This window comes from Nestor notabilis, unplaced genomic scaffold (assembly GCF_000696875.1).
Source record: "Nestor notabilis isolate BGI_N333 unplaced genomic scaffold, ASM69687v1 scaffold5595, whole genome shotgun sequence".
Lineage (NCBI taxonomy): Eukaryota > Metazoa > Chordata > Aves > Psittaciformes > Psittacidae > Nestor > Nestor notabilis.
In genome coordinates, this window is record NW_009930515.1 from 18,424 (window position 1) to 35,481 (window position 17,058).

At 39.9% G+C, this 17,058-nt stretch overlaps 1 protein-coding gene across 1 annotated transcript; it reads left to right on the top strand.

Moving 5' to 3' along the window:
- Positions 1–1,071: 1,071 nt before the first annotated feature.
- Positions 1,072–16,832, top strand: LOC104406450 (platelet endothelial cell adhesion molecule-like; the record flags this gene model as incomplete). Its single annotated transcript, XM_010015421.1, is given in 14 exon segments — positions 1,072–1,328; positions 1,472–1,498; positions 2,924–3,217; positions 4,172–4,471; positions 4,558–4,827; positions 5,205–5,465; positions 6,422–6,703; positions 7,463–7,744; positions 8,153–8,260; positions 9,167–9,194; positions 10,577–10,647; positions 11,655–11,683; positions 11,685–11,802; positions 16,776–16,832. Coding segments are annotated over 14 exon segments (2,161 nt in total), but the record flags the coding sequence as incomplete, so codon positions are not given.
- Between the last annotated feature and the right edge of the window lie 226 nt (positions 16,833–17,058).

Below are 17,058 nucleotides of genomic sequence, written 5' to 3' on the forward strand. Positions count from 1 at the left end.
TGTTATAACAAGCTTGGAAAATGCTGCTGGATGTAAAGCACAGCACTGAGTGTATCTCAAAGGAAAGAAACTAAGGGATTAAGAGTTGAACACTCAATTTTCAAGAATAACTAAGTCACTGTTTAGGGATTTCTGGACACACAACTTGAGAAACGCTTTTTGAAGGACCATGATTTCAGTTCACTCTCTCAAGAGTATAGACTAAGCCTGTGTTAGGGCTCAAGTGGAATGACTTTCAGTCTGACTCGACAGTGGACTGATAAACCTCAGTGGAAACTGAGGGCAGAATGCTAAAGTAGAATGTTCTGCAACTTTTCCCCCTCCTCTGATCATATTTGCTCAATTCTGCTTTTGGTGTTCTGAATGAAGAATTAATCATCCCTGATTTCAGGCTGGCTGTCGTATTGCTCCGTGGCAGAAGAATTAACACAGAAGAGGTCAGAAGATCCTCAGGAATATAACTCGTGCTCCAGAGTATTCTCTATTTCAGATTGTGACACTGCTGCTTCAGATTTCTGCCAAGAAATGCAACTCCAACCAGTTCTTTTCTTGGGTATCTTTTGCACTATCCTAACTACATCAAATTAAATCTTGTGCAGTTCCATGTTTTTGATACAGAATGGTAGCATGAAGGTCTGCCTGTCAATATTCTAGTCTAACACAACAGGAGCTGTGGTTTCTGATATAATTTGAATTTATTGTGCACCTTATAGTAAAGCTGTTCTTTGCCACAGCAAAGGTGAGAAACCTGGAAATGAAGGTAAAGGGAAAAAATTAATAATTCTGTACATCTATTCTCTACAAGAGTTCTCCATGTCAGGGTGAAGGGAAATATTTGCTGAAGGATCTGCTGAGGTCAAATAGCAAAGGTAATTTTTGTCCATAAATGGTTAATTGTGACTTAAAAGTGCCCATATTGACAGGAACTGCAGGATAAATGTCATTGGAACTTCTTGTTTTTTTAATACACCTTAAGAAATTAAACAAAGCAAATGCATTTGGTGGCGCCCTCAGGAAAAGTCCAGTCACTTCCTGAACAGTAATCTGCCTGTGAGCAGCAGATAGATTCTCATTGTTTGCCATTTCCAGTTTCCAGTAATGGGAACGATTACTTGATCCAGCCAGTTTTTGAAGATCTGGGAAAACTTATGTATTTTAATGGCAAAATTTTACCAGTTTCCATAAAACAACAACAGAAAAACCCATAACCTGTTTTTGGTACCTGGAGGCATCACCTCTGATGATGAATATTGTTTTATTTTGGAATTAGGTGTGTGTGTTCTTCGGGAACGAGATGTATCTTGCTCTTCTGGTGATTTTCTTGCAGTGTAAGTTTGATAACTAAGTATCTGGGTGGGTACATGTGTTTGGGGTTCGTTTGGGGTTTCTTGGGGCTTTTTACTGCTTCCCATTACATTCTCTTAATCTGTAATTTGAAAATAACGTCTCTCTTCTTTTTTTTTTCCCCCAGGTTCAGAACTTTACACTCAGGACAGAGGTAGGTCATGAGTTTTTCACATACAAAATGTATATAAGTAATTTAACTAATGGTTCAGTTGTTGGTGTGCGTCTGTGGCAGGGTTGATCTGGATTTGCGGTGCTATAGCTCGGGATGAAATTTTGCCACATGAAAACTGAAGAAGGTTTTGCCTGGGGATGTTTCCTGGTATAGTGTTTAAACGAGAGATGTGCTGCTCATACTTTAGAAATATGTTCTCTGAAATCTTTCCTGGAGTAATTTGCTTTACTGAGAGAAGAGATGGGAGAGGACATTTAATTACTAGCATTTTGTTTTGGTCTTTAAAAAACCCCTCTCATGCCCACAGGCAAGGAGGTAGGATAAAATTACAGACTGTAAGTTAAGGGCACTTTCTCTTGCTCCTTTTTCTTGCAAAAGAAAAGGTGGTGTGTGAGCAGAGTACAGAACTTGTGTTCTGAAAGGAATGCCTTTACTTTTGACTTTATCATCTTGCTGACTTCCAGCACGTACATTCTGCATGCTTCCTTTTTCCATCACTAGAGAGAAATGCTGCTTCTTGTTGTCATGTAGTCTATTCACATGCAAAAAAAAAAAAAAAGTACTATTTTTTGCATTGGTTTTATGCCCAAAACTCTCTCTAGCAAGGACAGTTTATAAATAGCTGGTACATGGCAAGGGACTCCTTTAGATGCGGGAGTTTTCCTGTTCTAGTAGCAAATTTGTAATACAAATCCTGACTGAAATGGGCTTACCCAAAAGCTGTAGCTTCTTTCTCTGTATTTGTTCTTCTTGTGTGAAAAAAATACTAATTACACCAGGATTCTAATAATTATAAAAATTGAAGCTACAAATTCATTATTATTGATGTGGTCTGAACACAGAAGCACTACATATGTATTAATGCTGTTCTAAACTTTATTTCCTAAGGTGTTTATCAGTGTTGTTATTTTTGAAATAGGAATGCTGTATGCAGGATATTTTTTCAGGGACTAACATGTCTAAATTCTGAATTAATTGAAAGCATTGCTTCTGCCTGTGACTCTGGATTTGACTTAATCAGAGTATTGCTAAGGACTCTTCAGAGTATGATTGCTGGGCTTCCAACAATGTCAAGTTAGACATGTGCATGTTTGCTTGCAGAACTTGAACCCAAATATCTTCTGTTGTGCTCTAGTTATCCTAAACTAGAGATTTAAGATTATCCCAAGCTTGTGAGCCACATTTAAAGTGAAATTTGCTGAATGACATAACCCTAACCTTACTTCCAAGGAAAAAATACTGGGATAACTCCAGGGATTTCTGCTAATTGGGGATGAATTGGCTTGTGGTTTATACAACTCTAAGCAGTTTGTTATTAAAATGCAGCAGCTTGAGATAACAGTATTATGTTGGATTAATTGAAAATAAGTATAAATCTTGTTTCTTCTTTTATTTTCCATCAAGTTTTTACTTTCAACACAGTTGAAATCAATGTCCAGCCATCTGTCAAAGTCAAGAATGGAGCTTCTATGTCAATTATCTGCCGTGCTGATATTAGCAAAAGTACTGATTTCCAGCTGAAGCATAACTTTACAATTTTTAAGGATGGCAAGCTTGTGTTCATGACTGTATCAGACAAAGATGATGCTCGATATGAAGTACCTATGGCTAGATCTTCAGATACAGGAGAGTATGAATGTACTGTGGAAGCAGGTGGGAAGACAAAATCAAGTAACTCCTTACATGTGTGGGTAGCAGGTGAGTGAGTGTTCCTTCAAACATGGCAGTTAGCTTAAGATACAAAACAAGAAGCATTCAGGGAAAGTAATAATAGTCAGTGCTAAATAGGATATCTTGCAAAGTGCTTTTTATCCATAGACTTCACAGTGCAAGACTTTAGTACTAAATCTTCATGGTAAGGCACAGAAATGAAATCACGATCCCAAAGCTATGTGGCAGATGAGTGATAGTCAGGAACACAATCTGTGCCTCCTGTGCCACCACCCTCTGCCCTGAGCCTCTGTTCCTTAGACTAGAGCAAGTGTTATGTGTGAAAGCTTGTGCCCATAGACCATGAACATGATGGGGGGTGGGTAGTTTGCTGGAAAAGCTGGAAATAATGTATTGAGATTCTCACCTTGTGATAGCCATTGCCAAAGCTATTATCACCTCTGGACTGCTTTTGTAGATATCAGTCTTGTTCTCTCATCTCTTGTGAAAACAGGGGCCACCTCCATCTATACTCTTTCCAGCCGTGTGTTCTTGACTGCAAGTGATATTTTTCCTCTTGGAAAAGCAACTTGGAGAGAACTCATTCAGAATTAGTTACAGGGTTGTGGAGGGCTTGTAACGTTTCTTCAGAGGCCTCTACCTCTAGGTACAGGAACTGGGATGGCGTTAGTTTCTTTGCTTGCTCATTTCTTAGTAGCAATAGGAAACATTGAGGAGGAAGTGGTCTTACCTTCAAAACACCAACTTTCATACTTCACACATTGCATAGAGATTGTAGTGCCCTCTCGAAGGGACATTTTGTTCTTCCAAAGGTGCCTTGGCATGTACCCACACATCAAAGGAACTGTCTTCAAAAGCTCAGTTCTTACAAATGATTTGCACCTCTTCATTAGCATAGATCACTCCCAGAGTCATCAGATATAGTGTTTATTTCAGGATTGTGCAATGTTCTGTTTTGTTTTTCTTGTCTTCTGTTCTAAGGAATGACCAAGCCAATCCTCACTGCTGAGAAAAAAGAAGTTTTAGAGGGTGAAGTTGTGAAATTACGTTGTGAGCTGCCAGAAGAAGTTCCTCCTTTATATTTCTATTTCCGAAAGATAAAGATGAATTCAACACCTAAAGAAAAATATGTCTTTGAAGCATACAAAAATTTTTCTGAAGTGGAATTTTCTGTTGAAGAAGGAGATAATATTTTACAGTTTGATTGCTTTGGTAAGAGACATGTACAACGTGAATTTGACAGCTCAGAACACAGCAACAAAACACTTGTTACAGTGAAGGGTAAGTTGTTTATCTTTTCTTTTTACAGTTCTTTGCTTGCTATGATTAAAAAGTTGGGTCATGAGTTTCTATGTATTCTCTTGCAGAACCATTTATAAAGCCTACTCTGAGTGTCAAGCCCTCAAATAATATTACAGAAGGAGACAGAATACAGCTTGAATGCTCAACTGTGGTAGCCCGAATGCGTGACATTGAAATCATACTGCAGAAAAACAAAACAATACTGAACAGTGTACGAGATGAGAAAGTTTTGCAATACTCTGCAGTAGCTACTCTAGAGGACAGTGGTGAATACCTGTGTAAGGTGGAGCAAGGGAGAGCATCTAAGTCCACCAAAGTGAATGTTGTTGTGTCAGGTAACACCTCTGTTCACTCAGTAGATTAACATTTAAGTTCAAATTCAGTAGAACTCAAGATCTAAGTGTGACCTCCAGACACAAGTGTAATTTTTTCCTTAAGTTAAAGGCTATTTAGATTTAGATTTTAGTTTCTGATTTTTGCCTGCCAATACTTTCCAACTGAAATAATACTTCCAAATAACACATACAAGAAGTGGTTTCAAGTGATTGTTAAGTTACATTTTCCCTGAAAATATTATTATATTCAAATAAGATGATTATTTTTTTCCCTAATTATAAACTTTCACTATACCTTCATTCTGTATACTTTGAGATAGGTGGTCTTATTCTTTTAGGCTCAATTTGAGTGAATTAATTCTCTTTTTACCTTACAGAGTTATTCCCCAAGCCAACACTGGCTGCTTCTATGAACAAGCTGGATGAAAACAGAGAGTTAACTCTGAGCTGCAGCGTTAGTGGCTTTCGGAAAGCCAACTTCTCTGTGCTGCGGAGGACTTCAAATGGTGATGTCTTGTTGAAAACATCTAGAAACTTGACAATGAGAGTTAGTGTGAATGATACTGGATCCTACATCTGTAAAGCTGAAGTAAAAGGAATAGTCAAGGAGAGCAAACCTGTAAGAATAAATGTTTATGGTGAGTTGATACAGAGGTTTAGAACCCAATGGTATAGGGGGAAATTGAAACTGTAAGCTTATTTATAAGCCCATCTGTTCACAGAATCAGTCTCCAATCCATGAACTAGCAGGATGTCTGTTTGTCCATGCAGTATTAATTTCTATGAGATGTGCTTGTCATCTTTAACTGTAGTGGATTTGGCCTGTTGTGATCTAATCAAGTCAGGCTTTTCCAGGGCTGGTCATCCTTCTCTTCCCTTGATTCTGCTAGGTGCCAAATAAACTCTCATTCATTACCATTTGCAGGAGCTGGGAATGTTCTGCAAATCTTTCACTCATCAGTTTGATCTGAAACTCTGTCAGTGTCTGCCTTGAATCCCTCCCCCTGACCCTCCAGGTAGAAAGCTGTGAGAACCAGAGGACATCTGGAGAGTTCTCCTCCAGAAAAGCCAAGGTTTTTGCTATCAGTACAACCCCTTCACCAGCACACTAATTCTAAACACCCTAGTTTCCTTCTCTCTCATGGAACAAGCACAGTTAGTTCTCAGGTCTAAAGGGGGTTTAATCTTCCTCTTTGGGTTGTGATTCACTCTGCTGCAGAAGCAGAGGTCCCTGACTAGGTGCTGCAGGATCCATCTCAGCTAATACATATACTGATACTTACATGTATTTTTGTTCTACAGACTTACTCCTTGGGTCAGAGCTAGTTCTGGAGTTTGGATGATCCACAGCTATGTCACTGATCCTTGTTTTTTCTTCCTTTACATTCTCGTCATATACTATTTTATTCTGTCACATATGTTCTGTTATCTATATTCTTGTTTTGTTCAAGTCATCTCCTGCTTCCATTCTAACAATGAGAAGGAGTGCAAACTAGCTAAATATTGTGTATTTGTATGTTTTCTATAAAGTAATGTATCTTTCAGCTTTATGCAGTGTAATTTGCCACAATTTTTTCTGTTATTCCCCTTTAAGCTCCAGTCTCCAAGCCAACTCTTTCTGTTGTCAGTGGTTTACCAGAGGTGGTGTTAGGGAAGCCTCTACAGTTAATCTGTCGTTCAGCGATGGGAACACCACCAATAACATTCACATTCTACAAAGGAAATGACATTAAGAAAACAGTCATTAATAACACATATGCTATGTTCTTGGATGAAAACGTGAGACAAAATGACAAAAGGGGATACAGATGTGATGCTAGAAATAATCACTCCAGTGGTGTGAAAACCAGCAATATTCTAAACGTCACGGTCGTAGGTAAGTGTTTAATTCTTCCTCTGTCTGATGCCATATTTTGAGGTTTGAAACTGTAGCAGCAAATGCTGGACTAAGCATAGTAGATGTGGAATGTTTACAAATTTTTGCTCACTTGAATTAAAAATAGTTGGAGTTTGGTATCTCCGACCATTTGTCGCTAAAGTAAAACAACTGATAGTGGTCTGAATCAAGTTAACTACAACTGAGGTTATGTTGATGTTAAAAACAGCTCTGACTTGGAATCTTACAGAAGCTGTTTTAGTAAAACTAAAGATTCAGAATTTCAGAATAGATCTGTTTTCTTCATGTTAGATTTTCATAGGACTGGATTAAATGTGTGCATAATATTAGAGATAGGCTATGATTTTAATCACTAAAATAACTGATATAAATCCCTAAATGCCTCTGTTATTAGCTGCTCTTTTCAGAGGCACAGAGCATGTGTTCAGCATCAGAAGCTGCAGTGGTGAAGCAGCTCTGAAAGTCAGTTTATTACTGTGCCTATTAGCAACTAGGAGTTACTATATATGAGCAAGGTCTCTGCTCTACAAATATGTATGAAGTAGAAAGGTAAAATTCCCCTGTCTGTGAGGGCAGTTGGTAGTTGAAGCTTTAAAAAGAAGATGGTAGTGAGGTTTCGTGTGACAGTTAAAACATACAACACAAGCATTAAAACAACTATTTCTACAATACAGTATTTTATCATCAAAGTTATTTCTAGTAGTGCTAATATTTGTTTTCTTTGTGCCTTCCCTGTAGTGCCGATCACGAATGCCAGCCTGGGCAGTGTTCCCTATGGAGAAGTGGAGGAAGGCAGTGAGACTACTTTTCTCTGCTCTGTGAAAGAAGGATCTTGGCCAATCCACTTCAGGATTTTTAGAAAAACTGATCATGATGTTCTTGTGTTTGAACAAAGTGAACATGCTGACAGAGTCATATGGCGCAAGAGCACCATGAGCAGGCAGGACACGGGGACATACTACTGCATGGCTTCTAATCGAGCTAATGTGGATGTGAAAAGCCATCCAATAACCATCAATGGTAAGCTAACTTTTATGATAAGCTGCATGCTAGGTCATCATAACAGGTGAGGTTATGTTATCTGGGATGTTACTAGGTATAACACCCTGACTTCTGTTCCGCATTTGTCAGAAGTTGAACAGGGAGATCTATTTACAAACAGAGGTTGTCTAACTTGCATAGAAAAGTTTAAATGAAGCTCAAAAGTCACAGGAGACAAATACAAGCTAAAAGCAACTCGTTGTACTGAGGTTGCAGTCACAAAGGAGTGGCTCACTAGTGAACTTTGCATGCAAATCACCTTAAAGTTCTTCCCCAGTGTGTAAGAAGGCCAGTTTGTAGGAAAATGAAAGGTCAGGAGCTGCAGAAGTTGGTAATGGTGACCTGTCACTGTGCAAATCCTCTTCATTATGTCTTTCTTATTTCCAGTGATCTTAGCATCTTGGCAGAAAGGAGTCATTGTTGCATTTGTCCTAATACTCATCGCAGGAGCCATGACTCTCGCTTTATGGTGGTTTTTGTGTAAGAAGAAAAAGGGTAATGAATGGTTCCCTTCTATTTGTGACAAATGTATTACAGTTAAACTTGCATTTGTTTCAGGAGCAAAGGCTGTGGGGTGAGGCTTTGGAGATGACTAAATACAATTTCTACAAAACTTACGATCTACTTCAAAGTGCTGGGTGGCCCAAGTTGAGCTGCGGGTGTTTTGGAGCTTTCCAAGAGTGTTGGGCAGAATGGGACCGTCTAACTGATGGTGTTGGGAAGTCACTAGTAAAGCAAAGGTTATTGGAGATAAGCCAGAACTGCACTGGTCTGATGCAGTTCTAGGTCTGGAATTCAGTCCTGTGCAATGTAGAGGCAGACAGGGCTGAGGGGTTTTTTAGGTTTGATCCCTCACAGAGCTATGACAATTTGATTTGGGGTCCCAACTCAGGTGTTACTGAGATGCTTCTCTACTCTTTAGGAAACAAATTTGAGAATATTGGGTTGTGGAGTCAATTTTTGGTTGGGGTTTTTTTGTTTGATTGGTTGTTGTTTTGGTTTTTTTCTCCTCACAGCTGTAACATGATTTCACTCGGGGATTTGTCTTCTGTCATTAAGGTGTTCTTCCAGATCTTGTTCTTTCAAAAAATAAATAAATCTGGTTTATCCTGTGATATGCAGTACATTGCAAAATATTTGGGAAAATTTGGAGTATCTGGATGTCCCAGACTACTTAAATTGGCCAGGCTAAAATCTCAGGTTTGGGATTTGAGGTTCTCTGTGCAAGAGACATTTAAGGGGCCCGGGTGATAAATGGGATGTAAGCCACTGAGTAATTAATTTTGTGATAACCAAGAGAAATGATTCTGACTTGGGTAGATGATCACTATGTGTTTGTTTTGACTTTTAGATTTAGTTGTGCAATCAAGTAATAGATGCTTTTGTTTTTCTCTTGTCAAGCTAAAGGACCATCCATGGAGATGTCTGGGTAAGACGGCTTGCTGTCCTGGTTTCAGCTGGGATAGACTTAATTTTCTTCCTAGTAGCTGGTACAGTGCTGTGTTCTGGATTTAGTATGAGAATAATGTTGATAGCAACAACTAAAACATCAGTGTGTTAAGCAGTGCTTACTCTGAGCCAAGTACTTTTCAGTTGCTTGTGGTCTGTCACTGAGGAGGTGCACAAAAGGCTGGGAGGGAGCAGAGCCATGACAGCTGACCCTTTGAACTGGCCACAGCGATATTCCATAGCATAGACCATCATGCCCAGCAGAGAAACTGACCGGAAAGGTGATGGTGGTTAACTGGGATCTATTGGAAAGTGTGGAACCTGAGCATGTAAATGGTGCATACCCCCCTGGCTTTGGCTGGGATTGACTTAGTTTTCTTCCTAGTAGCTGGTACAGTGCTGTGTTTTGGATTTAGTACTAGAATTACGTTGATAACACACTGATGGTTTAGTTGCTGCTCAGTAGTGCTTACTCTGAGTCAAGTACTTTTCAGTTGCTTGTGGTCTGTCAGTGAGGAGGGGCACAAGAAGCCGGGAGGGAGCAGAGCCAGGACAGTGACCTGAAGTAGCCACAGGGGATATTCCATAACATAGAGCATCATGCCCAGTAGAGAAACTGGGGGGGATGGCCAGGAGGTGCCAATCACTGCTCGGGAATGGGCTGAGCATCAGTCAGTGGGTGGTGAGCAATTGTATGGAGTATCACTTGTTTTACTTGGGCTTTCTCTCTCCCTCCCTTCCTCCCTCCCTTTCTCTCCTTTTTTCATTACTATAATTGTTATTATATTTTACTTTATTTCAGTTATTAAACTGGTCTTATCTCAACCCACGGGTTTTACCCTTTTCCAATACTCCTCCCCACTCCCACCCGGGAGTGAGTGTCTGTGTGGTACTTAATTGCTGGCTGGGGTTAAGCCACAACACTTGCTCCATAGTATTTCTGTTTAAAGGGCTGGAGGCCTTCCACCATATGAATATAGATTATCATGGCACACACCTGCAGACAATAGACGGTTGTGCTTCATGTACCACCTGCTAACACAACAACAGGATGAGGAAATACTCTAAAAATAGGGGGAGGGGGGAAAGCCAGCTACGAGAAATAGAAGAATGTCAGGCCTGCATTTGAATGCATTTAGGTGTGGAATTAAAAATACAGAGGTCTTAAGAGTAATGGAAGAGGGAACATTTTTGGCCTTAAAATTCGTTTGTGCTTCTTTTAAAAAGAAAGACAGAATTTTAATTAGGTTCAATAATTAAGACTATGTGGTGGTTAGCATAGACAATGACTGATCTTTGCATAGCATCATGTTTTTGTTGACTGCTTTTGGATAATTCCATCAACTTTCATTTGCTTTTCAGTCCTGCCTTGGCTACTAACTCGACAAGTGAAAAACTGACAAGACAGCATGATGATGGAGACTACTATTCAGGTAAGATATTTTGCTGTAAGACTATTAGTGAGTTGGCTTAATTAAACATTTATTTAAAGTTTTGCTTTTTGAATAGCACCCAGATTTGGGAATACTTGGGAGAAGGTTATTGGTATTTCTCTGTATCTTCTATCATTTTGCCTCTGTACAGTTTTTTGTGAGCACGTCTTATACAAGATCGGTTTATAAGTCTGCTCAGATATTTCTACCAGGCAATAAGTTCACAGTATCTCAGATGGAGAACTCATGGTTCTGTTTGCAACAGTTTTGACACAGCTGCAAGAAAATGATTTCAGAGAGGAACTCTAAGTTGTGGCACATGGGCCTGTGATGAGGCCACAGTACAGCGATGTTAACTTGCCGTGACTGGGCAACTTCCATTGCAGTGCACTTCACAAAGATGGGTGGACATGTTGTCAGAGCACCTGATAGAAACAGAGCTCCCCCTGGGGTGTTTTTTAGCTGATTGTTTAAAAAACCCCAATCTTCCCACCTGTGTTTATGAATGTCTGGGGTGTGGATCTAAAAGTAGGATTTCTCATATATAAATAACCATAATGACAATAGGATTTGCAGCTGTGTAACTCATTCATTTGATTGGCTACAGTAAATATTTTGTCAGTTCCACTTTTGATTTAGTGTTTTAGGTTTGGGTTACACTGAAGATAGTGAAAATTGCATGAATCAACAGATGAGAGTAAAGCTAATTTTATACTTAAAGAGAAATAGAAGAGAGGAGCTGGAGCAGGAATATGGGAGAGTCTCAGATGATTCCCTGCTGCATTTGTGTTGTGCCACTTTTGAAGGTGTTAAATTGAAAGTAACAGTTTTAGGCACAATTTGCATGTCCCACAGTTTCAGAAATCTGGCTTGAGTTGGCCTACTGCCTTTGGGATTGGGATGACCTAGGAATGGGTTGGTCTTAAACAGAGTAACTTGCATCTGCTGTAAGTAGGGCCTGATCCTGCACCTATCAAAGTCAATGAGGACTTGTCCATTAATTTCAGTGGCAGCAGGATCAGGCCCACAGCTCAAATGAAGTATGCAGTCCTGCAAAGAAACATCTTCTTGATATTTTTGGGGCAGGACCTGACCTTGAGAGTGCTGAGGTGGAGTACACTGAAGTTGAAGTATCAACGCTTGATCCTCACAAAGGTAATAAACTCTCTGGCCTCTATTGTTATGTTTTGGGAGCAACTGTGGGCATGCTGTTACTCCCTGACTGGTTTGATATTGGCAGTGGTCAATGTAAAAGCAGGTTGTGTTTTCTGTGCATGACTCTTTAATGCAAGTAGTGCTTCTCAATCTAGACAATGCTGTGGCAAGCATGCTGCTGTTCACTGCAGCCCTTCTTCCCCTGGGATCCTCTTGTGGACTTGCCCTTCCCACCCACATGAGGTCTGTGCAGAGCAGGGCTCTCAGATGGAGCTGTGGCTCTGAGCAGAAGGCGGCCTTCTGTGAATCTTCATGTTACAGAGCCCAAATTCACTGGGAGCCATTTGAAGTTGGCCACAGGGTAGGGTAACGGAGAGAACAGAAAGCAGTGGAATTTCCTCCTTTATGAAGGAACTGGTTAGAGGGTCAAAGCTGTAGTTCACTTGTGATAGAGAAGGAAGATAGACCAGTGTAGATTTAGTCTCTCAGTTTGGAGAGGCCTGGATTTTGTGGCACATTAAACAGGGAAATGAGAATACTGACGTCCAGATAACTTTGGATCTTTGGTTACAGTAGCCAGACCTCATAGCATGAGCCTAAGGTAGACGTCTGTGCAACCTTGAAGGAGGAATGTCCACTGGCATTTATTCTCAACACCCAGCGGCACACTTCAGCCATCCTGTGTCATGTGCCCTTGTGCTGAAAGCTGTTAAATATTTCCAAAATATACAAAGAGTTCCAAGTAGCTGCGAGTGACTAAAGCCCACGAGGGGGGGTTATGCTGTGCTCTGGCTTTTTTGCTTTAGCCAAAAAGAAGCAGACTAAGGAAGAAATGGATAAATTGCTTTTTCCTGGTAGGAAGGACCACTCACTTATTTCAGAGACCAAAGGCATGATTGTTTAGTTGGTAATACAGATGTTTGGGCAGAAGTGCTCACTCTTGCTTGGCAGCAAAGCTCTGCCAGAACTGCCAGTGCTATTCTTTCTCTGGTTGTACTTGCTGGTATCATTCATCTTAGAGTTTTCCCTGTGTTCTAAGCATGCTATTTTTCCACCTCAGCTAAATTCTGCACTGAGATGCCATAGTTGTCATACTCTTTTTCAGAACAGGGCTAATACTGAATTTTTCCAACTGTTTCTGAGGGTGCAGTATACAATACAGTGGTATAGAATGGTAAAGGTATGCTACTGCATGATTATTTAAATTAAAATCCCTATTAAATACAAGATAAGCATCTCTAAAAATAACCTTTTCATCCCATCTCTGATATATAACACTATTACAGTATAGCAGACTAATAAGATAGTATCTATGCTATGTAGACTGAACCCCATTAAGATGCGAAATAATGTTTATTAGACAGTGTGTAAATGAGATCAGATTATTTTAACTGAATGCTGCCTCATCTTACAGACCTATGTCTGACACCCAAAACATTAATTGATTCTGTAAGACTGAAATGTGCTTCAAGTATATTGAGATATGAGAGCTCCCTAATCTATTCCTTTGTGGCACCCAGGACACAAGTGAATGCTTGGCAAACGAATGCTTTGGATATGTAAATAGCAACTGCACTGCAAGTATTTAATGTGTTAATCTCTCAGAGCATCTTGAGGGTGCTGTTTAAATGGCAGGAGTTGTACGAGACCAATTTGCAAGATTAATTCTTTCAGCTCTGCACTGCTGAAAGAATCACAACGAGAACGGGATGAGATTTGGTCTTGGGAAAAGAGAAGCAAAGCCAAGTTCCTTTATATACCCTTGTAATAATCACGTGCACCCACAAAAAGAATTCAGCCGTAGGTCTGCCACCAACCCTGCTGCCACCTTGATGTTACTATACAAGTTTTGTTTAAAATCATCATATTCTTTCACGTCTGCCTGTGGGTTATGACCAGCCCTTCTTAGGGAACAGGCGTTTCAGATTATCACCCTATCACACCTCTTTAGATTCCACTTACTTTCTGAATGAAGACAAAGTATATCATGCTCACTTTTCTCTAGGCATTCCTATCTCCTCTAGCAGGCTGCATGTACGTTCTGATTCCTTCTGCCTTTAGAGGAACTCCAGATTTCTTTGATCTCTCAGGACTAACTTAAAATTAATTTATCTTCCCAATCATTTGTTCCTCCTGCCACTGTTGTCAATGTAATACAAATGTTCATCTCAGGAGCCCAGAATCCTATCTTGTGTGTTGTGAAAGACTACTGCAATAAATGCTGCAGTATCTAAGCTATTACAGTAGCCTTTATGTCACTTTTGGGAATCAGGAATAATTGAATGTCACCTCAAAACAAGTCTACAATAATTGCAGAAGGATGAACATCTTGTCTTGGACACTAAAGAACTACTTACATTTGAAAACAGTGTTTTCACCCTGATTTCCCAGCCATGTCCGCATTTCTGAAGTAATTTTTAAGACAGTATAATGCTGAATAGGCTCTTGCATCAAGAACTTTATAGGTACTATGCTTCTTCCCTGTCAGGGCTCCTTGCAGTGTTACTGATTGTGAATGGTAAGCTTGATGGAAGCGAAGTTTCACTGCTTCATTTGAAAACTTCCATGTGGGAATAACTTGGTACCTATTGTTTGAAGTAGGGGTGAAGCTGCTAGGCAAATCTAAGGTAGAGCTGGGACCACTCAGTCCAGCTCTTATTTGGGGTACTCATAGTGGCATGTTAGTTTGATGTTTAAAAGAGTGGCAATTCTAGAGAACGACTGAATTGAATACTTCAGGCAATTATGATTGCCAAAAATATAGTGCTTATCTTTTCTAAAGCCTAGTTGTGCAAAAAGGTGGCAAAGTGATTTAGACCCTTTATTGTTAATCCAAGCAAAACCAAAGGCCAGTGCTGAAGTATGATCAGGAAATACCCCTGAAGAGAGAAGGGAACTGCTAATGGAGGCTGAGTAAGAACATGCTCCTTCTCTTACTTTTATGGCTGGTTACTTATCTGCAGGGTGGCAACACTGTGAAGTTAGTGGAAACAAAATGTGAAATCATCCAAGTAATTTCTCCAAGCACCTTTTTTTTCAGTGCTGAGACACCGTGTGGAAAATTAACAAAGAAACTACCATGAGCAATGACATTTTATCACAATTTAATGAAATGGTCTGGAAACAAAAGGCAAACTGAGGAAATGCCTCCTACCAAGGCTTTCCACAGAGCCAATAGGAGTAGGTTCAGGACTGTCATCTGCTAACAAAAGTATTCCAAACAAAATGAGCTGTTAAAATTCTGAGATTACTTCTTACTTCACTGGGGAGTGAATTGGTAATTTAAGCAATAGCCCATAAACACATGAAATGTGCTGGAAGATCTTCAGACTAATCTGCAAAGAAAGTTAATGCAAAACCTGTGAGTTTGGGAGCTGTGATTAGGCACTCAGTGAAGTGTAACTCCTACTGTCACTGAAATTAATCACAGGTTTGCAACTCAATTCTGATGTGTGAGCTCCCAACATTTAAAGGATGCTTAACAGAATTAAAACAAAGGAAATTAGCTTTGGGAAATGAGAATGTTGAGTTCTTCAGAGAGGTGCAGAACAGTAACAGTCCTGATTCTGGGACTGGCTGCAAATTAGTCTGAATTCTTTAAGTGTTTTTTTAATAGCTAAAGTCCAGGACTCTACCCAGAAATGCGAGTTTTCTTTCCAGTTTCTTGCAGGTTTTCTAGTTCTCACTTTAACTAGAAAAATCTCACCTCTTGGTTTATTGAAGAGCCACAGAAATTGGAGTGAGACTGGTAGAATTCTGCGGTTTTCTAAGAGACTCAATTTAACTGAAATGAATGAATATTGCTAAACTGCTTTGAGATCCTTGAATAACAAGCTCCTAGACCCAGCCTGCACAGGCCTTTATACCAAATGAGGACTGATTTTAAATGCACAGAGGTCGGGAGCACTTTGCTTTACAATGGTTGCCCAGGGATTCTTTATTTGCAAACATGCAAGAAATCAAGGAAATTGTTCTAATCACCTACTTAGCCAGAGCTGTGTTTACACTGACATACAGAAACTGGGTTCTTGCTATTTCCAGTCCTTTAGACACAGCTGTGCCCCTTCCCTGCTGGGATAAGTGCCTGTAGTTTGGTATTAAAACTCAGATAGCAAAAAGGGAAGAGCTTTTGGCTTTCCATCTCATACAAGAGCAGAGGTTTACAGGGGCCTATTTGTAAACCTAAGGGACTGCAAAGTAGTGTCTGACACTAACATTGTGTTTGTATCTATCTCAGCTGTGTCCTTGGAGGCACAAATCCTCTCTGTCTGCTTTTTCTCCTTAATTTCTATCTTTCCACAAGCCTTCTTAGCCTTCACTCCTTCACCACCTGATCTCAGAGTGCTAACAGAATAGTCCACCACGCTGAGGAACTGAGAGGAGATCTTTCCCAGACAGCACCTAAACAGAAGCTGTGCAGTGTGAAATCCGCAAACGTTCTGAGACACTTCACAAAGAACAGCAAATTAGATCTGTGTGTGTGTGTGTGTGTGTGTGTGTGTGTGTGTGTTTGCCCAGGCTAGTTGTCAAAAGGTAGTCTTCCAAATGATAGATCTCCTCAGGTCTAGAACCCTTAAATCCCTCGAACAAATCAAAGAAGGTCTTCAAAGTGATCTAGACAAACTCTTCTCTAGTGGCAGATGTCTCTGTAAAATGAAAGCAGTATCAATTTGAGAAGATAATTAGAATGTTAAAGTCAAATGTAGAAAAGGAAGCCTATTTTCATCATCATTTATATACAGAGGGAGAGACATTTCCCTCTCAGAACCTTACAGGCTGGGTTTCGGGAGGGGGTGTGGTTGCTTTTTAGTACAGACTCCACAGGCTCGTTGCTGCGTGTGTAACTGCTTGCTCTGAAAGTAAAACAGTGTGTTCTGTTTGTTTAAGGAGCTTTTCATAAGGCAAACAAAAAAGAAAGATAAAAAAAGATAAAAAAAGAAAAGAAATTGATTCTGTGCCAATACGTTTTCCAGCTCCTGTACAGAAGGGGACTGAAACAGTTTATAGTGAAATCAGAAAAGCTAATAATGGTAAGTAAGCTAGTGAAAAATTAAACACATAAGGGAAGTGTTTGTATAGAGATTAGGGCTAAAATTGTGACTGACTAGTTCAGAAGATACATGCCATAGAACAGAGATACAAGTCACATAGGAACATGCTGAAGTGCAGCTGTGAAGCCCCAGGTGCTGATAAATTGTACACCACCTTCATGGTTTCTCATAAACCAATCATATTTAATGCAGTGAGATTAATATT